At 34.2% G+C, this 26,725-nt stretch overlaps 2 protein-coding genes, 1 long non-coding RNA gene and 1 pseudogene across 3 annotated transcripts; 2 read left to right on the forward strand and 2 right to left on the reverse strand.

Moving 5' to 3' along the window:
• Positions 1 to 501: 501 nt before the first annotated feature.
• Positions 502 to 4,480, reverse strand: LOC145555374 (uncharacterized). The gene is made up of 14 exons (XM_081617138.1): positions 4,206 to 4,480; positions 3,550 to 3,661; positions 3,104 to 3,216; positions 2,902 to 3,024; positions 2,645 to 2,811; positions 2,467 to 2,542; positions 1,964 to 2,050; positions 1,485 to 1,565; positions 1,340 to 1,372; positions 1,178 to 1,231; positions 1,015 to 1,056; positions 852 to 930; positions 687 to 757; positions 502 to 594 (listed from the first exon to the last, which is right to left on the reverse strand). Exons 1-14 carry the CDS (start codon positions 4,419 to 4,421, stop codon positions 514 to 516), a joined length of 1,335 nt encoding a protein of 444 aa, XP_081473264.1. The 5' UTR covers positions 4,422 to 4,480; the 3' UTR covers positions 502 to 513.
• Positions 4,481 to 7,001: 2,521 nt separating this feature from the next.
• Positions 7,002 to 7,415, reverse strand: LOC145627662 (putative mitochondrial protein AtMg00820). Its single transcript, XM_081680022.1, has one exon. The coding sequence runs from the start codon at positions 7,413 to 7,415 to the stop codon at positions 7,002 to 7,004; it is 414 nt and encodes a 137-aa protein (XP_081536148.1).
• Positions 7,416 to 9,780: 2,365 nt separating this feature from the next.
• Positions 9,781 to 10,731, forward strand: LOC145627669 (secreted RxLR effector protein 161 pseudogene; annotated as a pseudogene).
• A 373-nt stretch (positions 10,732 to 11,104) lies between these two features.
• On the forward strand, positions 11,105 to 14,827 carry LOC145555446 (uncharacterized). Its single transcript, XR_014091502.1, has 2 exons — positions 11,105 to 11,372; positions 14,142 to 14,827. It is a non-coding gene; the product is annotated as an uncharacterized LOC145555446 (long non-coding RNA).
• The last annotated feature ends 11,898 nt before the right edge of the window (positions 14,828 to 26,725 follow it).

Consider the following 26,725-nt stretch of genomic DNA (forward strand, 5'->3'; position numbering starts at 1 on the left):
CATCAAAGTGATATTCCTTATTTCTTTGTAAAGGAATTAGGTTTTATCCATTTCAGGAATTAAGGTTATAAAATTGGGGATTTAAAGATCACAATTCATCAATTTGGGATTGAATTACAATTGGGTGATTTGGGTTTTTAAATTTGAAGTTTTGTTTATTAAATTTGTGAATTTTAGGGTTATACAGGGAATTAGAGTGTATATATTTAGCAATCGGTAAGATATATATAGGGGTCTCGCACCCTATCATAGGAATGGGGGGATGAAGATCGAACTCACCCTATCCCTCCATCCCCTTTGTCCTCGTATTTGCACTAAAATAGAAATAGATGCAAAGAATTCTATCAATTGTCAAAAATATGTATATTCAAAATTCACGAGGTTAAAGCAGGAAGTTTACTCTCATTTTTATATCTCAGCCTTGTACTGCTGATAAAATATTTACACTAAGAATTTCAAACCACTAAATACAATTTCAAGCTGAAACTAATTTGACATTGTCTATACACATTTTTAAGTAAGAAGAACTACTTTGAGGTCATGGTTCCATGTTGTTTCTGGCTTTAATGGCATAGCAACAAACAACGCGACCATCTGAAACAACGGAAACACATCTCATCATCAACGCAAACAATTAAATGAAAAAAGCAATACGAGAGCAAGAGGGTGATCGGAGAGGGGTGTACCATAACGAAGGCTGCAAAAATCAGGCTGAAACCTTTACAATCAAACGGTGCTTTGTTTGATAGGAACCACTCTGCATGTCCAAAATATAAATCAATAAGCCCTTGTATTTAACGACAATTTAGCTGTTGAATTAAACTCAATGTGAATAGAGATGCAAAACTTACGAGTTAATGGTGTCATAATAAGTGGTGACACGAAACCTGCTATCGAATCTACTGCAGCAAGGAAACCTTGTGCTCTTCCCTGCAGATTCAGAGATATCCTTAAGGCAATTGGTCACAAAAAATCGCAGTTAGTAGTGAATTGTTAAAAGCCATAGTTACTGACCTGATCATTTGAACTTGATGCTCTTGAAATAATAGCACATATCTGAAGATCAAGGAACCAACATAAATTAGACAGAATTCACAAATATTGATGTAAGTTAAGGCGTTAAGCACAAGTAAAACTTATATCTACGAACAGCACACATGAAAAAGTAGTAGCTTACTGAAGGTTTGACAAATCCGTATGCCAATCCAAGTGAAACACTAATGTATGGAAGCTGCAGAACAACCAAAATATTACAAAAATATACATTACGAGTCTGATATGAATTATAAAGTCACACAACCATAAGCAAAAGTATTTAGTTGTTTCCAATGTTACGCACCCAAGTTGCCCATGCCAAGCTGTAGAAAAATGCCTGCAAATCAAATTTACAAACATACTGAGATCATAACATTGGTTGAAAGATGTGATAGTAACAAACCAATCAAAGCAAATATATGGTGGCAATTAGAGCATTGAAAACTTACATAAGTCACGGATGCCAGTAATCCCATGGAAAGTATCGCCTTTTCCCCAGTCAGTGTATTAATTACAGGCACTATCAGCATCTGAAGTTAGAACCAAAAAAAACACAGGATATCAGCAAAGTTTTTAAGGTGCTAATATAGTGGACATGGAATTGCTCCATTATAGTGCTTCACGCATTTTCTACATATTCTATGTATCAGATACTATATACTTAGCTAATAGTTCTATTTTTAAAAAAAATATTTTCAGATCACAAATTTCACATCTTCTCCCCATACCATAATCCATACATTGATTTATGTATTGCAGACTGATAAAATTCATCAGGGAATCTACAAACATTACGAAAACAACTGGACAATTCTGGTCAAAGCAATTTGTACAAGTTTCTTCATTTAGCAAGGATGAACCCAACAGTTAACACATACAAATCACGAAAAGGCAACTGAAGTTATAAAACAAGGAAAAACTTTAGTACCTGTGAGAAAACTGATCCGACTTGGACAATCATCAACGTTTCTGAAACTTTGCTTCCATTTAAATTCAATGCATCCTTCATATAAAACTGCAAAGGAGGTTATCTACATGTCAAATTATTTTCCCGAGATAACTCTTAAACAAGAAGATAGAACATGATAAGCTACTTGGATAAAGAAAAAAAAAAGGCAAAGTTTAATATAATGCTCCGGCAATGCAAAACCAGTCCATGTGATTCAAACAAAACTTCTATATTCTGATTTGAAGTTTTCTATAGGCTGTAGCGTTTCTTAAAGTAGTTAGATTTCATATTAACGAATTACATTCATTCCAAATCAAGCAGCAAGACAAGAAGCCTGCAGCATTTACCAAGACTGCTAATAGTCTAATAGTAGGGAAAACCAGGATTATGAAACATTACTTGTTTAACTTAGAAATGCTAAAACTCCATAGTTGTACCAAAATGAAAAAGACCATTTGTACTGAAGAAACATCGTAACATACCAATAAGACACTGCTGATGCCAGACATGCCGAACTCATACAAGAAAGAAACCAGATAAATGCCCCTGAGATTAGGTCTGAAACAAAAAAATGTCATCAGGATGAAATATATATAATATTGGTAAGGTGTAATGAAATGCTGAAAAACCTTCTTTAACCAACAAACAATAAGAACATACTTGGTAAAAATTACAGCAGCAGCACATTTAATAGAACTGTAACGCTCTCTGATGGACTTAAAAAAGATGGACCAGAGTGACTGCTTTGTCATAGGTGCCCGCCTAGCAGTCTCAGCCACGAATAGTTGAATAAAGAGTGGAGACATGATCAAGAGAGGAATTGACAGCTGAAAATAATGTATTCTATCAATAAGAGAAACGATAACAACCAAGACAACTCACAGCAAACAGCAACATTATTATAGGTAAAAACATGCCTCAAATATATACTTTCCAGGAATGAACTTTGCTAGCAAACTCCCCAAGATATATGAAGCAGACATTACTCCTGTGATCCAACTGAATGCTGCAACTCTTTTGTCATCCTCAACTACATCTGCCTATCAGAGAGTGATTTTTATTTTTAGTCATTTCATTGCCATTTATAAATCCAAAATGACAACTTGAGTAGTATCTTACCGCATAGGCTATAGCAATGCAGAATACACTCCGGAGACTTAGGATGTAGGAAAGACAACGAAGAGCGAAGTATGCATAAATGAATGCCCTGGACTTGTTAATGGCAAGAAGAACTGAATGGAAAAAACCAGGAAAGATGTTGAGCAACACAAATCATCAAGGAAAACAGGTCATAATGTTGTACATTTGAGACACTGATTTACAATTTAAGGAAGCTGGTAAAGCGTAAAACTACTAAAACTCCACAAGTCATTTACCACAGCAAAAGAGAACACACTACATGCACAAAGGCACCCTATATATGTATCAATGATGTATATATAATTCGGAGTGCAATTGACCAAAAACAAGGTTATATAAAGCAATTAATTATCTTTCAAGCTTATAAAAGTTCCAACAAAGGGAGATAAGAATAGGCAGAGTGAGATGTTGATTAAATTTCTTACCAACAGGGAATATGGAAGTAGACATAGTCAAAAGTAGAAGTGGTTTCCTTCCATACTCATCCGAAAGCTCACACAATATTGGAAGTACAGGAATCATTAGAAGCCCAGCTAACTGCAAAATGAAATTCTATGTCAAAACACAGAAACTACTCTATTCCGAAACTGCTTAAAGAACAGCAGAAACATTGCAAAACCATCCACTCAATATACACCACATGTAGAATCTTACAAGATGACAAGCACACCAATACTCATAGGCAATACAAAATATGGATCATCCTGAGCCTGCTAGGCAGAAATGTTCTCAGAATCAGAATATAAAACCAAGTTTTGGCATGATTATTGTGCTCATAAACCTGAATCACCTGATTTCCAAAATCAATCTGTTACCTTCTAGTTCTCGGCCAATTTAGCTAAACAATTCTTTAAGTGATGCTACATGTCATATATGAATATATAGCAAATTTAAGATGCATTAATCTCCTCATTACGATCATCATTCATCTAAAAGATAGATATTAACCACTATGAAGAAAAGTATGTAACATATGTAGTCAGATCAACAGCCCCCTCATCCCTCAAAATGAACGAGAGAAAAATAGTCAACAAACAAAGATCAGCAAGATAAAAAGAGGAAAACAATGAGACAGGATTACAGTTTTTTGAAGACTATTCAGGTAAAGCGCATAAGAACAGGTAGACTCTTCAGGACACAAAACACGACTAATCACTTCCATCAGAAATGGACTAGACATTTCATGAGCAATGCCATGAACAAACAGCGCCACCAGCAAATGTGATAAAAGCTTTATATTCCGGAACATTATTAAATCCTTCATGCTTTGCAAATTCTCCATCAATTTACTTTCCATTATATCTCCTTGCTTACAGAAAACTCAGATTGTACAATATCTATCATTCCTTGTGCATTGCGGAGAAGAGGATTTGAGTTGGCAACAAACATACAGATATAGAAACATCATCCAGGTTACTTATTCTGATAAATTCAAACATATAGATAAAATAGTATTACCAACAGAAATGTTCATGTCTTGAAATAATCAAGTAAGTTGACATAAGAATTGTTTCCTATATATTTTACTATAAATTGAATATTAAATATCTTAAAAAGCCTAAACTCTTTTAACATGTCTTAAAGACAAACAATTTGGAAATGACTTCTAAATTATAATGTTACTCATAATTATTATTTTTTTTCTTCAGCCTAGCATTTATAGATAATATTGCATATATCTTGACCTCCCTGAACACCTTGTACGTAAGCAACAAGATCATCAACAAAGGGCGGTATAGTTGCCTTCGTCGTCTTGATGTTTAATGCTCACACACATTTGAATGGTAAAACAATTACCAAGTCTCATAACACAATTTTTTTTTTTGTATTTTCACGAAATCATTGTGAAAATAATAACATCGTTTTCATTTGCTCATTTTTATATGTTTCTCAATCCCCCATCAAAATGGAGGATGTATATACTTGTTTAGATTTCATTCATTTCATTGATATAGATAATTTACAATTAAGTGCACCATACAATTATGAAATGTATTACTCCAATAAAGAACATTCTAATGCCAAAGACAACAAAAATAACTATTGCCTCTATTGACTATCGCCTGGCCAAGTAGCTCTTGTATGCAACGGGTGTATTGTATGACGACATAAAGGAACCTTCAACTAAGTTAATTGACATCTACGTCATTGTCGACATTAGTGACATTACACACCATGCAACAAATTTAAAAAGAGATAAATGAAACATAATTATTAATTAAGCCTGTTTACTAGCCAGAGGCAAATAAATCCTCACTCAATTAGACACAACATGTATTTCTGATGAGGCGAAATAAGTGACAAATTCTCTTCAAAACCAATAAATCAATAAACAAATAAATAATTCAGGAAAATTCGCATCAATATTTAGGAATATGCTATCATGCATTAAAATTAACCAACCCAGAACACAAATGGAAGAATTGAGCCTCGAAGACGTGTCATCTACTACATGTCAACTCACCATATAATATACCCGAATATTATAATTAGAACTAAAATTTGAAATATTAAACATTAAAAACTCCCATACACGTAATTTTTGACAAGCATTGTTAAATTAATACTATATTATTACTCCCTTCGTTTCATATGAAACTAATTACAATGAAAATAGAAACTGAATAGGACGAGATTAATCTCTGTCCTTAGGATAATATTAGCCCCCGCGATAAAATACTACCAATCATCTAGTAGCAAGCCCATGATCAATCCCACACAAAAAGGCTCACAACTCATAACACACATAGCACACACTAGTTAATAAACAAGACCAACATTTCATATTCTGTCCATATGGGACAATACTCCCACTGTCCCACATAAAACTCACAAATTGAACACTACATACAACATCTCACCCAGTTAGAGCATTACTCAAAACTTCTAAGCATGTTTCTTAGTTTGCTTCAACCAAAACAGTGTAATGCCAAATGTCTCGTATTAAATTGTGTAAAATTTTGAAACAATAAGAAATGGGTCTGGCCATCTGAGCAACCCAAATAAGGAGGATGAGAGTTTGGTTCACAAACAAAGCTTAAGAGCTTCCATACTAAAACCAATTGGCTATAGTAAGAGTAACTCCTCAACCTTATAAAGTGGAATCATCTTTCCTTTTTCTCCAATATAGGTCACTCACAAGTAGGTTACAATGGATTTCAACAAATTATAAGGTGCAATTGATTGTATAAAACATGATATGATAATTTTATATTTTAACTAGGGAAAATCAATGAGTAAATCTAAGTTACTCAATATGAGTAACAAAATATGTTACTTAAAGGGTACTCTTTCTATACTATCATTCTACTTTCTCTCTCCTCACTCCTCTTCTACCTCAACCATCAAAGCCACCACATCCGCTACCATCATCACTTCTTTATCGCTGAACATAATTTCTTTCATCATTTTCGATAATAAGCTCAATTGAGGGAGCTTTAATGAGGACATGGTCACCCCTTCACTTTAGGGTTGATTATGCCTTAATTTCACCCTTCATTCATAGGATTTTCGTTTTGTTCTGATGTGGGTAAAGATCGGGGGAGGTGGGTGGTGATCGGTGAAGGTGGAGAAAGGACAAAGAAGATGGTGGCTATGAAAAAGGACGATGATGGAGATTGGCTTGAGAAAGGACAAAGATGATGGAGATCGGCTGTGAGAAAGGACGTAGAAGATGGTGGCTATGAGAAAAGACAATGGTGGAGATCGACTTGAGAAAGGTCGAATGATTGATAATAGGTTAATATTATCTTGTTAATATTCTGTAAAGATATATCTTGTGTAATTAGGCATCTCATAATTAGGGTTGTACATACTTATATATATTTGATTAATGAGAATACTCCGACCAAGGAGAATTACACTATTCTACATGGTATCAGAAGAACTGATGTATGGGCCAATATCTACCCATAGTAATGCTCAACACAGTCTGAATAGTAGCCGGCTTCACCATGGGACTAAAAATCTCATCACAATCAACACCAAACTGTTGAGATTTGCCATTGACGACAAGTCTCACTTTATGCCTCTCCATATCACTATTTTCCATGTATTTGTGCATAAACAACCACATACAATGAATAATATTCACCCCTTCCGGCCTTGGAACAAAGTCCCACGTGTGCTGTTTAGTAAGAACATTAAATTCCTCATTCTTGGCAATATTCCAATTATGGTCAACCATGACTAATTTCGGATTTTTGGATAAAGTTGAAATAGTTTGAATTGTAATGTTGGCTTGATATTTTGGATTAGGCTTGAAGATACCACTCTTGGCATAGGTGGCCATAGAGTGAGTGGGTTGTAGAATTTGCCTTGTACGAGTAATGGGAACTGGGATCGGATGAGGTAAAGTGCCAAATTGGATCGTTGGGGAAGAACTAGTAGGAATAGTTAGACTAGTAGGTGAAGAAGGGGAAAGTGATGGACTGGGCAGGGGGTCGGCAGGGGGCTTACGGTATGAGTGGGAGTGCCGCGGCCCACCTTCGGAATGGACTATTGGTCCGTGGGAATTATGGGGAAAAGTGGGGGTGGGCCATGTGTATGGGTGGGGTATGTGTATGATGGCCCTTGACATTGGGCTTGCATAAATGTAATGTAAGTGTTACACGAATCCAAAAACTCATAATCAATTTCTTTAAATTGTTGAAGGTTTGAGAATGGGAATTGATTTTCAACAAATGTCAAGCGACGAGAAATGATTATTTTGTTGGATGATAGATCATTACACAAATAACTCCAATGATTGGAAGGAAATCCCAAGAAAACACATGGTGTAGACCGAGGTGTAAGCTTATTAGGAGCGATAGCACTAAGGTTCGGGTAGCAAAGACAACCAAAGACACGAAGATGATCATAAGTGGGATACTTACGATATAGAATTTCAGTGAGAGTCTTGTTTTGTATGGTTGTAGTAGGGAGAATATTTAGAATATACGCAACCATATGAATTGCATAAACACAAAAAGATGGAGGAGGGAGGCATGAAAAAGAATTGTTCGAGACGCATTGTTAATAGTGCGAATGATCTTTCGGCTTTGCCATTTTGGGAAGAAGTGTTTGGGCAAGAAAGACGAAAAACCATGCCATTAGTAGCACAAAATTTTCGAAAGGGGTTATTGTTGAATTCACGACCATTGTCACTTTGAAAAGTTTTAATATCCTTTTCGAATTGTGTTTTAACATATGCTAGAAAAATAATTAGAATGTCATAGACTTGAGATTTATATTTGATAGGAAACACCCAAAGAAAATGAGAAAAATCATAAAAGGAGATAGGAGATGTCCATAAATCCGCATGAATAATATCAAACGGTAAAAAAGTGATAGAAGTAGAGGACTTAAAAGGAAGTTGTACATGTTTTCCCAATGGGCATGAATAGAAAAAATGAGAATTATTTCTCTTATTACAATGAATTAAATTGTTTTTCCTAAGAAAATCAAAAACAGGCTTGCCGGGGTGTCCAAGTCTATGATGCCAAAGTGAAGGAAAAATTGCAGCAAGAGAGAAGATTATTGTCATTTGTAACAGAAGAGTTTGAAAAAGGATAGAGGTCCCCCACACTATTGCACCGAGCTAGAGTTGTCCCCGAAAGAAGGTCCTTCACAGAAAAACCGAGAGGGTCAAACTTAACAGAAACAAAATTGTCACAAGCAAATTTTCTAACTGAAATTAAATTTTTAATAATATTAGGAACATATAGGACATTCTTGAGGTGGAAAGGTGGATTGGGTGAGGGAGTTGTAGAATTTCCATAACCATAAATAGGAATACGTTTCCCATCACCAACTAAAATAAATTGAGGAATGCTCAAATTAAATAGTTTAGAAATATTACCCGAGTCACGAGTCATATGGGATGTCGCCCCCGTGTCCATGAACCATCCGTTATCGGGAGGTTGAAGACTCATCGAGCTGTATGCTTGACCCAAATGAGTGGGAGTCATAAGTGGACCGTATCCGGGTGGTGTAGGTCCGGCATAGTAGGCATGATTGTTGGTTGGACGCAGGCCCAACACAGATTGTTGTACACAGTATTGCTGCTGGAACTGATTGTCTGGGCCAGTTGGAAAGGGACAAGGTGGGGAGGCCCAATTGGCTTGTTTTTGTTGTTGTTGGGTCCAATCGGACTGATTTCCCCATTGTGGGGCTTGCTGCTGGGCCTCGTTGGATTGTTGTTGCTGCTTATTGTTGTTGCTTCCACGCCTCTTTCCTTTGGTGTTGTTGCCTCGACCACGGCCACGACCCTACCCACCACTGGCACGCTGTTGGTCAGACGCCGGCTGGTTGGTGGCCTACGAAGTAGCGGACGACGACTGGGATTGGGCCACAAGGGAATGTTGCCGAGATCTTCTTGTTCCTTATGCCTAGTTTCCTCCAAGAGGAACATAGATCGAGCTTTGTTGATGACATTGTTCTTACAACTTCTTTAGAACAACTCAAGTGTGATATTATTGCTCTGCTTAAGTCAGAATTCTATGTGACTGATTTAGGGAAGTTGAGTTATTTTTTGGGAATTTTTGTAACCAGAACAAAGGAGTCTATGATCCTTTATCAGAGAAAGTATGCAGAGGAAATTATTCATAGGGCAAAGATGGACAATTGCAAATCGGTTGTAACACCCATCAAAACTTGGGGCTCACGATGGTGAGCCAATGAAGAAGGACCCCTCTCTTTACAGGGGTCTTGCCGGTGCCCCCCAGTACCTCATATTAACCAGACCTAACATTGCTTATGCCGTTCAGCAGGTTTGTCTATTCATGCATGCTCCTAAGGAACCTCATTTTAACGCTCTTAAGCGTATTATTAGATATATCAAAGGCACTTCGGATCATGGCCTACATTTATATCGTTCTGCTCCTACGAGACTTATTTCTTACACAAATGCCAATTGGGGTGGGTGCCTGGACTCTCGGCGATCCACTTCAGGATATTGCGTTTATTTGGGTGATAATCTTGTCTCGTGGTCTGCTAAACAACAGACTACTTTGTCCAAATCCAACGCCAAAGTAGAATACAGAGGTGTCGCTAATGTTGTTTCTGAACTATGTTGGCTCCGAAATCTACTTCTCGAGTTACATTGCCCTATTCGACCATCATCCTTGGTTTATTGTGATAATATCTCTGCCGTGTACTTATCTTACAATCCGGTACAACATCAACGTACCAACACATTGAGATGGATATTCATTTTGTACGCGATAAGGTCGCTCTTGGTGAGATAAAGGTATTACATGTTCCATCTTCATATCAGTACGCAGATATTTTCACAAAAGGATTACCTCGTCAACTATTTTTAGACTTCAAAGACAGTCTCAACGTCCGACCTACTCCCGCTTCGGCTGCGGGGGTATGATAGATAATAAGTTAATATTATCTTGTTAATATTCTGTAAAGATATATCTTGTGTAATTAGGGTTGTACATACCTATATATATGTGATTAATGATAATACTCCGACCAAGGAGAATTACACTATTCTACATCGAAGATGGTGGAGATTGGTTGTGAAAAAGGACGTAGAAGATGGTGGCTATGAGAAAGGACGATGGTGGGGATCGGCTGTAAGAAAGAATGAAGAAGATGGTGGCTGTGAGAAAGGTTGATGGTGGAGATCGGCGGCTGTGAGAAAGGACGATGGCAGAGGAGAGATGTTGGATGTGATGATGGTGGCGGTGGCACTAGTACAAAAATGACCTAAGGTAACATCACATGGTATCACTTTGAAAGCTAGAGATTGTACTAAGTTATAGGTAACACTATTGTAACACTTTAACATTAGGTAACACTTGATTGTAACATTTTAATATTAAGTAATACTTTATTGTAACACTTTGATATTAAGTAACACTATTGTAACACTTTGATACATAAGTATGCTCACTAACTGAAGGTATTATTTTAATTTTTTTTTTAGAAAAAGAAATGCCCTTTTTTCATTAGCTCCTTAAACTTATTATTGGCATTTCGATTCTTTCTAACTCACTCGCATTTCATTATTTCAATCTCTCTTCGCACTACATTCTCCACCACAGCCCCCTCCACCGCAACGGCCTCCTCACCAGTGCTCCACCATAGCTCTCCTCCACCAGAGCCCTCATCCACCGTAGACCTCGGCCTCCAACACGTACAACTCCTCGTCTTCCTCTCTTTCCCAATGAAGCGCACTCCATGTTCTCCTCTGAGGCGACCTCATCTGAAATCAATTGAGCCGAATTATGATATCAATTGAGGTGAATTCTCTCGGGTAAAGTTGATTCTCTATGCAATTATCGAATCTCAATTTCGCAATCTAGGGTTTATTCTTAATTTAGTTGTAAGTATATTCAATTTAGTGTTCTTTTAAACTCGATTATTATAAAAAACTATTGCTTATATTTAATTTCTATTGAACTATTGCCTGTAAACTTAATTTTTACTGCCCTAGGTGTTGGAAATATGCATGTGATTACTGCTGCTGTAGATTTCAGACTCCAAGAGGAAAAATTTTCTATTTTATTTGGATAAATTTTTCTGATTTCGATTATAAAATTTGTGTTTCCATGTAATTTGCAATTTGATAATTATCTGAAATAGATGATGGAATATTTACTAATTTGCAGTCTCAATTGTTTTTAGTTATTTTTACCTTTGGCTATTATTGTTTAGATTTAATCTTTAAAATTATTAATCGAAAGTGTTCTAATTAATTGAGATAAATCCCAAACCATCAGCAATTTGATGCAACTTGTTAGATGATGTGGAGTTCTGTTACTGGATTTGTTAGAGGAAGAATAATCAAGTAATTTGGGGGAGTTTGTTATTTTTGTTATCACTATTAGTTTGTTATAAGTGAATTTTGTAACAAATAGAAGGGAGGGAAGGGTAGTAAGATAATTGAGAAAAGTTGTAAGTAGAAGTTTTGGGAGAGAATTCCTTCCTCTTGAAAGACGGAAATTGTGAACTGGTTGAATTCTGTTTCTGTTTTTTGGGTCTGATTTTATTCTCTTCAGTATTATATGTTTGTACTTGTTGTCATGCATAATTAATCTAACCGGGGACTTAAGAGTTAAAAACACAGCTCAAATTAAATATCGAGTTATCCTTTAGTTTCACTGATGTTAACAGGGGAGTTACGAGCTTTGCAGTTAAGATCCTTTAGTTACGAGCTTACGTACAACTCTATGTTGTCATTTGCTTTAATCATAGCTTCTCAGTGGTTTAGGATCTTTGATAAATATGATTTTGTTTATGCTGTTTATTTGTTTAATCATTAGAGTGCGATATTCTTCCCTGTTTAGTGTGATAGTTCTTCAGCCAGAAATGTGATAGTTCTTCAGCCAGAAATGTGATAGTTCTTAAGCTAGAAATATAATCTCTTCAAATGCAGCCTGTGTAGTGCCAAAATAATGACCATGTCGTAGAAGACACCTATCAGCCGAGTATGGTGCGTTTTTGAGTCAAGGTATCATCTCTATAAATGAATAGGGGAATCCCGATGAATAATTTCAGACTTGCTTCAGAAGTCCTGAGGCAGGTTCTTTCTTCTCTTTGTCGGAATCATGGAGCTGCAATAGAAGAGAATTACAGACCATAAAAATTGAACTCAAAGCCATGAGCCCACCTGATATAATTGAAAATAAAATGAAGCAATCAGTAAGCTTTTATAGGCAGACAAATACTTGCTACTTCAAGCGTAGTTTGGGATGTCTTAGTATCAAATAATTGAGTATTAGCAAGATTAATTTACCTCAGACTCAGCTTTATAGGAAGACTATTAATAAGCTTCTATAGGCAGACTATTAATTGAGTATTAGGAAGCCTCAAGCGTAGTTTGGGATGTCTTAGTATCAAATTATTGAGTATTAGTAAGCTTCTATAGGGAGACTATCAATCTTGCTAATAGTCTGAGGTAAATTAATCTTGCTAACAGTATGAATTCTTCATGTCCTAGCTCTTATGTGAAGTCAAGTGCTCAGGTACTCTTTTTGTGCTCAGTTGCTCAGGTGCTCGAATTTGTAGTCAGGTGAGATCTTTACTGCCTAACAAAGGTAATAAGCTCTTAAACCCGTATTCTAATCAGTGAAAGTGACCAGTAGAGGTCCTATGACATGCATGCATAATTCTACAGAACAAAGTCAATGCATAGATTTGTGACTTAAATGCATGCATCTGATCCATGTAGGGAGAAAACCTTGAATTTGAACTTAATGCCTGCAATATCTGTGAGCTAGTCATATATGAACTTTCCCTAGTAGGTATGTTTCCATTAGCGTTAAAACATGTTTAACATGGTGTATCAATTAAGCAAATATCAATTCTAGTTATTAATAATTCAACCCATGAATAATACAATGATTACTCTCACTTGATCATTTTCATTTTGTCATATTTACATAGGAATCGAACAACCCTTGACAGTAACACAGGACCAATCAGGTTGAAAATTGCTTACACAAATAATCAAACACTAATTCCTCTATTAAATGGGATAATGTTTGAAGCTGTTAGTTATTCGAAAATAGCTAAATTAGCATGCCCTAATGGCTGTAGGAATCAGACTTATAGTGACTCTCCCAAATGATTTACCGATAAGAATTTATGCGTTCATAGAATATGTAAAGGCTGTACGGTTCTTATTTTCATCATATTTTGAGATGAAGAAATACCAAAAATGTGTATCATATAATCTACCATGATAATTTTGTTTCTATATCTATTTTGCAAATTTTGATGTAAAAATGTGCTTATTTGACTAGTTACAGCCCCTCATGGATGTAATGCAAGTTTGTATGCATTGTTCCTCAATGGTGAATGAAAACTATAGTATTTTTCTGGCCACTTTTATAATCTGCCAACAGTGAAAATTGGACATAGTTTTGTTCTGGCCACTCTCTTTTGAGGTAAATCAGGAAGGTGGAATTAGCAATGTAAACTCTGAACATCAGACTAATAATCTGCTAGGGGTCTGATACTCTGAAAATCTGTTTGTCATCAATAATGTCCTTCAACTGACTGTCTTGTGTGTTCTTTGTAGGAAGCAAGATCTAGATGGCAGAATATGAAAAACTTAGACAAGCAAGGATAGAACAAAATCGAAGCACAATGAAGGATTTGGGGGTTATATCCATGGCTTATGAAATGAAAGAGTCGATGAAGGGCTTGAAACAAACGAATAAGCACTGACTCTTATTATTGCGTTATTATATTTTTGCTCTAGATGTTTTATATATGATGCTTTCACCTATGGAATCAAATGGATCAAGATGAAGAATTGGGATACAAGTGATGATGCTACAAGAAGCACTTACTATTACTGTTGTTTTGCTGCTGCTACTGCTGTTTTGATGTTGTTACTGCTATTTTTTTGCTGCTATTGCTGTCTGTTGCTGCCCCCTGCCACTGCTGTTTGCTGCCACAGCTACTGCCGTTTGCTGCCACTACTGTTGCTACTGATGTTTGCTGTCACATAATGTTGTGTGCTGGTCTGTTATAGCTGCTGTCGGTCTGCTAGCTAGCTGCTGCCGCTATTTGCTGTTATTATCGCTGACTGTTTTTTTGAAATTTGGAAGTTTTTCTTATTTCCTCACTTTTTCCAAGCTAGAGATCGAAGTTGATTTTCTTTTTGTTTGGATTATTATATTGTTTGGCCAAACATTAAATTTGGTGTTTATGATTTTTTTTTATAAGACTTATAAAATTATTTCAATCCAAATTGTTGTCCATCATATATGTTAATTTCTCATTCATAGTTGTTGTACATATTAATACTAATTTTATATTTTAAAAATAATAATAATAATAATAATATAATAATAATAATAATAATAATAATAATAATAATAATAATAATAATAATAATAATAATAATAATAATAATAATAATAATAATAAATATTATCTATTAATTAATAAGGTGTTACATTAGTTTGCAAAAAGTGATACATAATGTCGAAAAAAGTGCTACAATATGTTCAAAGATGATTGAAAAATTTTACCTAATAATCAATAAAGTGTTACATTAGTCCAGAAAAGTGATACATAATGTCGGATAAAGTGATACTAGATGATTGAAAAATGTTACTAAAGATAAGTAAGTGTTACATAAGAAATAAAAGGTAACACTTTAAAAATGATACTAATAATATAATAAAGTGTTACATAAGAGAGTTTATAGTAACATTTTTAAAAGTGTTACCATAGGTTACCCAAAGTGTTACATAAGACCTTAGGTAATACGGGCGGACGTATCACCCACTAAAGTGTTACCTATTGTCTATAATAACACTTTTACCACTTTATGTAACACTTTTTGGGTGTTACTTAAGGTTAGTTTTGTACTAGTGTGGTGGTTGTGATGATGGGAAGGAAGGAGGAAGAAGGATGAGTTAGCAACAAAAATAATAAAATATTGGCAAATTTACAAATAATTATAATTTGTGCCATTTAAGTAACAAATTTTGTTAGAAGGGGGTTGCCCAAAGTCAATTCCCATATGATGCCAAGTTGCCAACTTTTTAATACAAGTACTTGTTTTTTTATTTTTATTTTTTTTTAATAGCAAAAATATTTCATTTATTAAAAGTCATACGACATCTATAATAGAGATTTGACGTTAACAAATACATAAGGTATTGAATCAAATAAAATTTTCCTTCATAAAAACTACGATCGTCGAGTAGATCTTTCACTATGTAACATCTCCCGCTTATATCGCTGGAAAATGCAACCTTGTTAGAGAGACAATCTAACGATCCTTTGTATTCATGAGGATGTTTTCCTTCTAATTCATCTGTCTGTATTCAAAAATTTGATAACTTTTCCACCAACGAATTAATTTCACGACAATCCATTAGATATAATATCATGGATTCAAAACTAAGAAATTTCTCCCTCGAACAGAGGAAATAAACCTTGTCTTTCGAAGGAGGTCGAAAACCTTGTCTTTCGAAAGAGATCGGAAACCCTTTCTTTCGAGGGAGAAAAGTTCCTTCTAAAAGGAGGAATCATTATTATAAACCTAAAAACAACTTTAAAGAAACAAGAATTGGGGATTTCCACCGGTTAAAACCGATGAAAGCCCCTTCAAAATTCAACAATGGAGACTAGGGTTTTGGAGAAAGGAAGGAGGAGAGAGTATTGATATAATTTGATATCTGTAAGTACTTGTATTATTTTAATACAATATACAATTATTAGATTAGTGCCCGTGCATCGCACGGTAGTAACAATTTTTTTCCATAATTAATTTGTGATATACTTCCTCCGTTTTTATTTTATTACACCATCAGGACTTTTACACTATTCACTTAATTTTTTTTGACCATCATTTGTTATTTATTCATTCGGAAAAATATAGTCACGTGGGATCTAGTTAGATTCATCTCGAAATATTATTTTCAAATATCAAAATTTTATAATTTTTACAAAAGTATAATTGAAGATATTAATAGCTAAAAAAAGGCATTGGGTGGCGTGAAATCCCTCATGGTGCAATAAAAAAAATAAGGGAGGAAGTATAAAAAATGAGGCAATTCATATAAAATATACAGATGCAACGTATATAAGAAAATTGAAATAATAAGGCCAAATTATTAAAATTAAATTGTGAAAAAATTTATAGTTGATTAGTTGTGTTAAAGATATTTAAAAGTAGTATACATTATATTGCATTAATGATGCATGTTTTTTCCAAAATAACTATACAATGTACTTTTAAAAATTACGCTAAGTAAAATAACAAAAAAAAAAAAATGACATCATATATTGTTTTGGCGGGAAAATTTTTAATGATAGTTTGACATGTGTCAAAAATGTTGTAAGCATGTTTTGTTTTAGTATTAGTTAATAGATATGCAAAATAAAACCCCGTACTTCGTATTAAGATTTAAATTAAGATGAATGACAAGTTTGTTGGTGCAAATTTTACTATTTTGGCAAAAGCTAACAAGCATCGACGTTAGATAAGAAAATTAAATGTCTTAATCTCAAGAAAAATAAAATAAAAATAATTTTAGATCTAAAACCTAAGCTCTGATTCCATGCTAGATTTCGAGAAAACACCTTAAATTAGAGTGTATACTATTGATCAATATATATAGAATTGTACAAGACTAGTCCTAATCACATTACGAAACCTAGTACAATAAAAATACAATATATATATAAAATAAATCCTAATCTGCGATAAATCTATCTATACTCAGGGTTTGTTCTGATTAACTGAATTGAGATGAACTAAACTGAACTGAACTTATTGGAGTTGAATTGAATTGGACTGAATATTTTATGAGAGAACGAAAGAAATTAAGATAAGAACTGAACTAAATTGAATTGAAAATAAGCAGAAGAGGACAGACCCCTTAGTATTTAAAAACACAAACCACAATCATTCACATGCCATGTGTCACCACAAATCACTCACATGCCACATGTCACATTCCTTAATATTTTCTTTCTGTATTCCCTTTTTAATATACTTTTTTTAAAACAAAAAAATAATGTTCAAGTCTTTATTATGCATTCCATAACTTGCAAATTTATGTAAGAAAATGAAGTACGTGTTCCATTTCCACCATAATAAAATAAAGTAATAGTCTTTTAATCACCTAAGTTTAAAATAAAATAATAGTAAAAAAAAGTAAATTTTAACTAAATAGTACACATTACATTCACTTACGAAATACAATAAGTCATTTCATCTCCTAAACTTAAAATATAACCTACAACAATACGTAGTATTTCAGAACTTGATTCCTTAGTTTTTTTTTTCGTAGTTACACCCTCACTATCTTTTTCTTTTAAGTTTTAGTAGTAAACTTAATATTTTCTTTTTATATTCTCTATGTTAGCAGTGTATCATCTAAAAAAAAAAAAAAAAAAGAGGGAATTCAAAACAACACTGATGCATATAACACAAATAAGAAACACATTACAAGAAAAATAATTTAAGTAATAACCCGTGTGTTGAATGGGCCAAAAGGCTAATATATATTATCATAATAAATCTAACATCTACCATTAAATGTGGAAATATTAAGGTAAAATAAACGAACATTAATTACAATAATCGACGCATGATTTTGGCATACATTCTAAAATTGATACAAAGTACTATTTTAGGTTATATATTGAATAGATATCCAACACCCCGAGATGCTCAATAGCAAGATTTTCTTTTTGGAGGAAATAACAGGAATTTTTATTCAAAAGTATAGAAATCAACCTACATGGCTACATTAAGTTCGGCTAAGGAAGACCTGGCCATCTTGACCTAACCTAAATGACTAAACCCATGAGCCGAAACTTCACTTGAGAACAATGACTAAAAATTGACTCGAAACTTGATATCTACTCGACAAAACCCGTACATTACCCGAAAGTGGAGTTGACCAATACCCGAATGCCCTGACCCGATTGTACCCAATCCAAAATGTCCCAATACCCGAAGCTGATCCGATCTGATTTTAACTCGAAATGCTTGACCCGAACAGACTCGATGCCCGATATACCCCGCATTAAAATTACCTAATACCCAAACTAATAATGTCTAGTGCCATAAATGACTTAAATTGTTCCATCTCCAATCGTAACTTAACTCTCAAACCAAATAAATTACAGATTTGTGCTTGATTCGTAATATCGAAACAATATGAACAATCCGAACGTGACCCGACCCGATTTGGACCTGACCGGACCGATATGAACCTGATGCGAACATGACCCAAACATACTCAACCCAAAATTGACCTTACCCGAAAAATGCCCAAAACATACTCGAAAACGAATTGTCCCAAGCTGAAATTGATCCGACCCATATCCGATCCGAATGACATGTTTGCTAAGTCTACTAGCTAAGGTGGTCTGTTCAAAATTATTTATTTACTTAAATTTTTTTTTGAAGGGATATTTATTTAATTGTTTATTAGGTAGTCATCTTTAATACTTTGAATGTGGTTTATTATATTGAGGGTGGACTTTGTTTGGGAATTTGATAAAGCAATCATCTCCATTTTTTTTATTTTTTTATTTTTTTTTATAAATACAATCATCTCCATTTGAAACAGGGTTACAAGATTCGCGGTACGTTGGCCCGAACCGCGACCTGGTTCGTTCGTACCGGAACACGGTACAAACGCGACTCAGGTCGCCGGAGTCCACGAACCGATTTCATAGCTTTTTAAGGGAAAAAGAAAGGGAAGAAATGGAGACACCTCCATTAAAATCGATAGAGTTCTTGAAATAGGAGAGAGAAACTAATTGTGCAGGTGAGAGATAATGGGTTCTCAGCTGGCACGGGTTTTTTTTTTTAAAATAATCTTCTTTTGGGTAGGTGGGGATAGTGAGTGGGCCTAAACAACCCCACGTGTACTTTTCTAGACCTCTTGTCTTACCTTTTAATTTAGTACTCCGTATTGTATTATACAGCTGTGTAGTGTATTTTAATATATATTTTTTAGTGAAATTCGAATTTTATAGGACTGGATCACTGGAGGCTGTCAATTAGGCCAAAAAGCCTTAAATTTAATTAATAATTATAAAATAATTTTTTTTAAAAAATAAAATCTTAAAATATATTTTGTTCTTATCCCTTATTTGTTAATAAAATATTACTTAAAATATAATATTAATTATTTATTTCGTACCCAATCGTTCCGGATTCACTAAAAGTAAAGTTTCACGTATCCGTTTCCGTACCAAGTTTCGAATCGAACCCCGTACCATGTAACATTGATTGGAAATAAATTAGTTGGTCATTTTTAATACTTTGGACCTGGTTTATTCTATTGAGGGTGAGCTTTGTTTGGGGATTTGATGAAGCAATTATCTCCATATGAAATACGTAATCAACTTTTGATCAAGGATATCGTGCATTTGTGTCATCGTAACTGGATGTCTATATATATATATATATATATATATATATATATATATATATATATATATATATATATATATATATATATATATATATATATATATATATATATTGATAAGTAGATGTAAAGTTGACATTTTAGCTGTACCAAAGATTTTTTTTTTCCCCTAATTGTTTAAATTTTTTTATTTTTTTTATTTATTTTTATAATTAAAGGTGATCATCAATAGCTCGACTTAGCCAGTTCAAAAGAACATATTAATCCCGTTTTGACCCAATAAGTTCGACATTATTTTGCAGGTTTGGGCACAAGATTTTTTACATAGGCATGGCCCAAAATTATGATCACCTTTGAATGTATTCCATTTAGAGATGAGTAGGTCAGCGTGACTCACGCCGCCATCGCTGTGAAATAATCTCACAATCTCACACTATACAAAGGACTACCAAAATTATGTTTGTTTTAGAAGCTAGACTTTCAATAGTGTAATAAATTATACATAGACGTGATTTTGGCATGCATTCTAAACTTTCGATAGTGTAATAAATTATACCTAGTCATCTTGTTAGTCCCTAAACTTTCATTGTTTAGTAAAGTAAATGCCAAGTCAACATCAGACGGTCCCTAAACTTTCTTTAAAATATTATTTTATTTTTTGCCACATGGACACTTTGTTCCCTAAGCTTTGGTGACTCATCTTTTCTCCACTAGAAAAGTAAGTTATGGGTGGTTTTTTTATTTTTTATTTTTTTTTTAATGCAGAGCCTAGGGCATGAATTAGATTAAAAGTTTAGCAGACCTACAAAGTGTTAAGGAGGTTTATCCTCCAAAATTACATCCCGAATGAAGTCGGGGGGGGGGGGGGGGGGGGACAAAATTACAAGAGTTACATCCTGATTTGGGGAAGTTCTACAATACTTAGCTAAAAGATCAGCTGTCCTGTTAGTGCTTCTACCTTCGAAATATAATCTGGCTTCATCCATACTCTCAAGCTGGCCTCTGCAAGATTTCAGAATGTTTGTGTTAACATCCTTGACAACCATGGGTCCTTTGATGAGATCCACAACCTGCTTAGAATCTGAACACACTTTCTATTTCTCCCTGTCTCATTCACCAACCAGACTAAGGCTAACAGAGATAGCAAGAAGCTCTCCCATATTTGCAGACTTGACCATGCACTTTTGATAGAAGCCTAGTACTCAGTCACCTGTACAATCACGAATAATTCCAGCTATACCAGCCCAAGTATCAGCATAGCTAAAAGAGACATCACAGTTCCATTTCAAGAAGGAAGGAGCAGGAGAATTCCAGTTAACAGAAGAGGGAGTAGTGGATAAAAGACCCGAAGAAATCCTCATAGAGGAGTTAAATTCCCAAGCTAAAGCTAGGGTCTCTCTGAGGGAAGAATCTGGGGGTTGGTTAGTTTGGTTAAAAATCTGATCATTCCTCCTAAGCCAAAGTGTCTAGATAACATAGGAAAAGAGAGTTTGCCAAGGGAGGAGGATTTTAGCAGATGAGGGAAGGTTAAGGGAGAGATTTGCATGAATCCAAGCCTGGAGGTATTGAGAATAGAAAGACCCTGGCATGTGGAGGAGATCCCACACCTCTTTTGCTTGCTAACAATCCCTGAGAATGTATGTGAAGAGCATTTTCAGGAATTTTGTGACAGGAAGCACAAAATTCTGAATTAGTGATGTTTCTCCTGCACAAGGTAACCCGTAACCTTGTGAGGGAGCCTATCCCAGTAGCAAAGCCATACAATTTTTTTTTTAACTTTGGGGTAGTTTTGATAGACCAAATCCAATCCAAATTAGTTTGTCCAGCATCTACAACATTATAATTATACAAAAGGAGAATAACTTTTTAAAAATCAAACATACCATTTGAGGTTAGATTAGAAAAGATGAAGTCTTGACAATTACTATTAGCTTTAGGGATAGGAACACTCAAGCAAGCATTAACAATGTGGACAGGGAGATCAAAAGAAAGCCTAGAGAAGTTCCATTGAGAATTTGAAACGCACTCATCAAGCAGGATATCCTCTTCATCTCTCTGCAGAGGCCCATGGATTAAGCTCCTAATAGTCTAATAGACCCTATATCAGACCAATTGTCTCCCTAAGTGAAAATATCTTCCCCATTTCCAACCCCCCACTGGATATTTGCCTTAAAAACTTCCCAAACCTTTCCCATACTCTTCCACAAATGAGAACCATTAGAAAAGGATCTAAATAAATTATTAGGCTTAGAATACTTGTCTTTAAGAACCTGAACAGCCATATTATTCTCTTGATTGAGCATCCTCCACCACAACTTCAACATATGAGCTTTGTTAAGGGTTTTGAAACACCTTAAACCAGCCCACCCTCTTTTTTAGGGATAGCAATTTTTTCCCAACCCACAAGGTGCAAACCCCTAGTATCATCCCTCTTCCCCCACAAGAACTTGGCCAAATAACTATTAAGATTCTGCAGAGCCGAAATGGGAAGCAACATACAATGAAAATAATAATTAGGCAGGGTGTTTAGGGTAGAAGACACAAGACAAAGCCTCCCAGTCTTTGATAACATAGCAGACTTCCAAAGCTTAAGTTTCTTGGTTATTTTCTCAGATATGAACTTAACCTTATTTTTGGAGGGTCTACTACCAGATATAGGGAAACCTAGATAAGGGCTAAGATAATCAGTTTCACTAAATCCCGGCCCATAGCCTCACAAAACAACCTCTTATCACTTTGGGAAGTATTCTTAGAGAAGAACACCCTACTTTTGGAAGAACTGATAGTCTGATCTGAGAAGGAGCAAAAAGTGAAAAAAAAACTCTTTTATTCAAACAACGAGTTTTTACACGTACAAATGTACAATTCACATCCTAGTCTTTGATCATCAATTCGATTTTCACAAGCACAAAATTGGTATACGTGGGTCTTGTAAAATTCTTTGTCTGGATCAAAAAATTTATTTTACTAATTAATTAATGAAAATATTGTAGGTTAAAACTGTCTTACGTGTTGGGATATAACGGTTGTGAGTCTTGTGACAATAAAAGAACGTATTAAGTACAAAATGCTACACGCGAATGGTATGCATATAGAACTTGTTGATACCGTGAACAAATTCACATATAAGTGAAAGTGTTATCTCACAACAAAAGAGTAAGGAGAAGTATTAATTAAGATGTGTATCCTATATTGAAGAAAGAGAAAGTGACGTCTCTTTATAATTTAAGATAGAGTATGTCATATGGTTTTAAAGTAGAATCTCCCTAGACTTATAAATTAATGTGTTCCACGCCAATCTAAGGAACTAGCATGATTATAAATTTGTGTGGTCCAAGCCAATTTAACTGGAACTAGCTAGTATAATTATACATAAAAAAAAAAAAATAATAATAATAATAAAAACTAGTAATTGTCTATTTGATAAGAAAGAGACTAGAGAGTGTCCTTGGATAATGTATTAATGTCGCTCATGGAGGCAATTGTTTAGCTAGCAATTAAGTATTTGTTACAAATTAGAGCTTAAATTAATAAAATAAGTTGAATATTATTCAGGTCATACTAAAATACTTCGTATGAATGAATAATACCCCATAGAATTGTTCAACTAATGATAGTTAATACAAGTGTATATGATTAATTAAATGTCAATTAAGTAGTATAAATTGAGGACATTGGTTGCTCTAAATTCCCATCCTTTCATCAAATATCAACAAAAAATCCATAGCTTGATAATCCAATCAAATTACCTTCTATGGCGAAGCATTCTCTTTCACTTGTTTCTAAGTTGGTTCTGCTCATAATATTTTTGGTGCTGATTACATCAGGTAAATTCTTTTTTTGGTCTCTTCATTAACTTGTTAATTAAATAATGGATTACAAATTAAATTGATTTCGTTAAAGTTTGTAACAAGAAGATGGTGATATGATGTTGCAAAATCAATAGGAGTTAAAAATATAAGTATGATTTTAATTAGTGATACTCCATCGCACTAAATCAATTAGTGATACTCCAACGCACTAAATATTGATTTTGTCACACTCATTGTGAGAAACATTTTATAATCTCACAAAGAGGTAACAAAATGGGCAAAATCAATCAAAGGTGTGTTAAAATCAATAGAAAAATTGCTAAAAATAATACAACCTTTGTCCCATTCTTTTTTAATACTACAACCTTTTGATTATTTTGTAATAATACAACCTTAATGGGCCAAAGGTTGTATTATTTTTTAGCAATTTTTCCAATTCAATATTCAAAATTTAATTGTCGGATGTGATGCTAAAATAAATATTGATGTATGAATCAACTTACAAATGTGTTATATATATGTCACATACAGTTCCAACATTCACTGAGGCGTGTACACGAAATAATGGTGGCTGCACTTGGAACTCCGATTGTTGTTCTGGGTACTGTAACTGGCATGAGTTTCTTCCATGGCAAGGGCAATGCGAAACTTATGTGTAAACATTAACAAAAGAGGGAAGGAATACACTGAACTATATACAAACGGCTCATTTGATAGCCGGTAATAAATTGTGTTCCTTTCATCTTAAAATCTTTAATACAATACAGTTGTTAGTTATTGTGGTTAATAAAATTGTACGGTACTCTTCCACTATGGTATATGAGAAAATCCAAGTTAATATCTGATAGAAACAAGGAGTGTTTATATCAGGATACGTTCGTCTTTCCGCTTGTAAAAGGGCAATTTGGGCAACAAATATTAGACGATTTTCTCGGTTACACTGACGTTAAGAGGATAAAGTTAACTATGGTTAACTCCTCTCACCTGCCCAATTTATTTCTTGCAACGTGTTCCAATTCATGGTTTCTTCTTCAAACTTCTGCTGCAATTTTCGTTCCATCAATGGTGAATACCAATAGGAGGGGGGAAATCAAATAAGCAAACGAAAACACCTTCCCTTTAGGGTTAACTTTTCCATTAATTTCTATATTTTTACATAGGGTTTTCGTTAGATTCGGCGGTGAAGCCGCCGAAAATGGTGTTAAGGTTTAGTTTCCGCCATTAATGGAGCTCGAAGAAGAAGATGAAGGTGTTTGGGATAGTCAAATTAAATCGCATCAAGCAGTAACAAAGTAGCTTCAATGGAGAAGTGAAGAACAGCTTCCATGGATAAACAAGAAATTCAATGAAGAAACTGAATAGGAGCTTTAATGGAAGAGCTAGGATGATGCATCTACCCTTTAGGGTTAACAATGTCCCTTATTTCTCCATTATTTATTAGGGTTTTCTTTTAATTTGGCAGCGGAGCCGCCGTATTACGGTGGTGAAATTGGTGGTTCAATAGAGGAAAATTTGACAGCTTTAATGGAGTTGGGTTGTTGATGGAGATTTGAGGAAGAAGGAGTCACGGGAGGAAGAAGGAGATGAGGGGAAAAAGTAAAAAAAATAATAATAAAATATTTCCATGAACTGTGTAAGCTGTCCATTTGTCAAATTTTTTTACTTTTACGGCAGTAATTGCTTAACTCACCCTCAGTTACCGTGGGTTAAGGTTGATTAAAGAACATGGAAGGAGAAGTAAAGGAGTCATGTGCACTTTTTAGCTCCAAATTGATGGATGTCAGAACTTTAGTAGGCAAATCAATATTTTATTACTCTAGCACGAAAATCAAGACATTTTATTTACCATTCTGCCATGTTATAAACAACTCTTATAACAGATATTAACCTGGGCATGCTCATGGTATATATGTGGCGTGCCAACAATTTGTATACGTAGTGGTACTGTACATGTCTCTATTTACTCATTGTTTGTCACTTTTCTAAAAAAAAAAAAAAAAAAAAAAGTGAAAGTTTACCGGTGTATTGTCCATTGTTTTAGAGAGTGAATGATATTTATCTTTATATGTTCTTACATTATCATACTATGCATTTGAGCAAATGTCTTTGCTTAATCTTATTTTACATTTTATGAAATATGAATATTAATTAATTGTTTATGTACCAATGCACTTACTTAGGGTCTGTTCACATTTATTTAATTTCAGTTCAGTTCAGCTCTAATAAGTTCAGTTCAGTTCAGTTCAGTACAACTCCAATTAGTTCATTTCAGCTCCTAATTTCCCTCTCTCATAAAATATTCATTTCAGCTCAGTTCAGTTCATTTTAGTTCAGTTCAGCTCAATTCAGTAAATATGAACAGGTCCTTAGTAGTCTTCCAATATCTAAATGCAAATATGATTTTTGAAATTTTTAATCCAACATAAGATAGATAATTTTCAAGAAACTATATAATAAGAATAGAAATTACATAAATGAATATAAAAATTTGATAAATTAAAAAGAAATACTCCCTCCGTTTCATAATGTTAGTCCCATATGTAATCAATCATATAAAATAAGAAAACAAATATATTTGGAATCTAACATTAAAGTACAACAGATTTCATAATTAGTTTACCTTAATTAACTTTTTTTTATTTTTTATTAGGAAAGCACAAGTCATAATTGCATAATTTAAGGTAAAAATTTCCTTAATTAGAGTCATGCCATCAATCCACAATAAATTAATTCCAAAAAAAAATCAAGTCATAAATGAAATATATTCAATATGGGTAGAACTTTTTGAAAAGCCCAAAATAGTATATAGGACTAACATTATGAAACGGAGGGAGTATTAATAATACTATTTTATACCAAAAACAGTGTAATATAATTAACTGCTTTAAAAAATGTCAATTATAAAGTACATAATCATTATTAAAACATTATGG

Source organism: Chenopodium album, chromosome 1 (assembly GCF_948465745.1).
Source record: "Chenopodium album chromosome 1, dcCheAlbu1.1, whole genome shotgun sequence".
NCBI lineage: Eukaryota > Viridiplantae > Streptophyta > Magnoliopsida > Caryophyllales > Amaranthaceae > Chenopodium > Chenopodium album.

Coding starts and splice junctions, on each gene's coding strand:
- LOC145555374 (XM_081617138.1), bottom strand. CDS start 4,421: ATGGAAAGTAAATTGATGGAGAATTTGCAAAGCATGAAGGATTTAATA. Junction 1,566..1,963: donor TCGGATCAGTTTTCTCACAG/GTACTAAAGTTT, acceptor TTCTAACTTCAG/ATGCTGATAGTGCCTGTAAT. Junction 595..686: donor TTTTTGCAGCCTTCGTTATG/GTACACCCCTCT, acceptor CCGTTGTTTCAG/ATGGTCGCGTTGTTTGTTGC.
- LOC145627662 (XM_081680022.1), bottom strand. CDS start 7,415: ATGGCCACCTATGCCAAGAGTGGTATCTTCAAGCCTAATCCAAAATAT.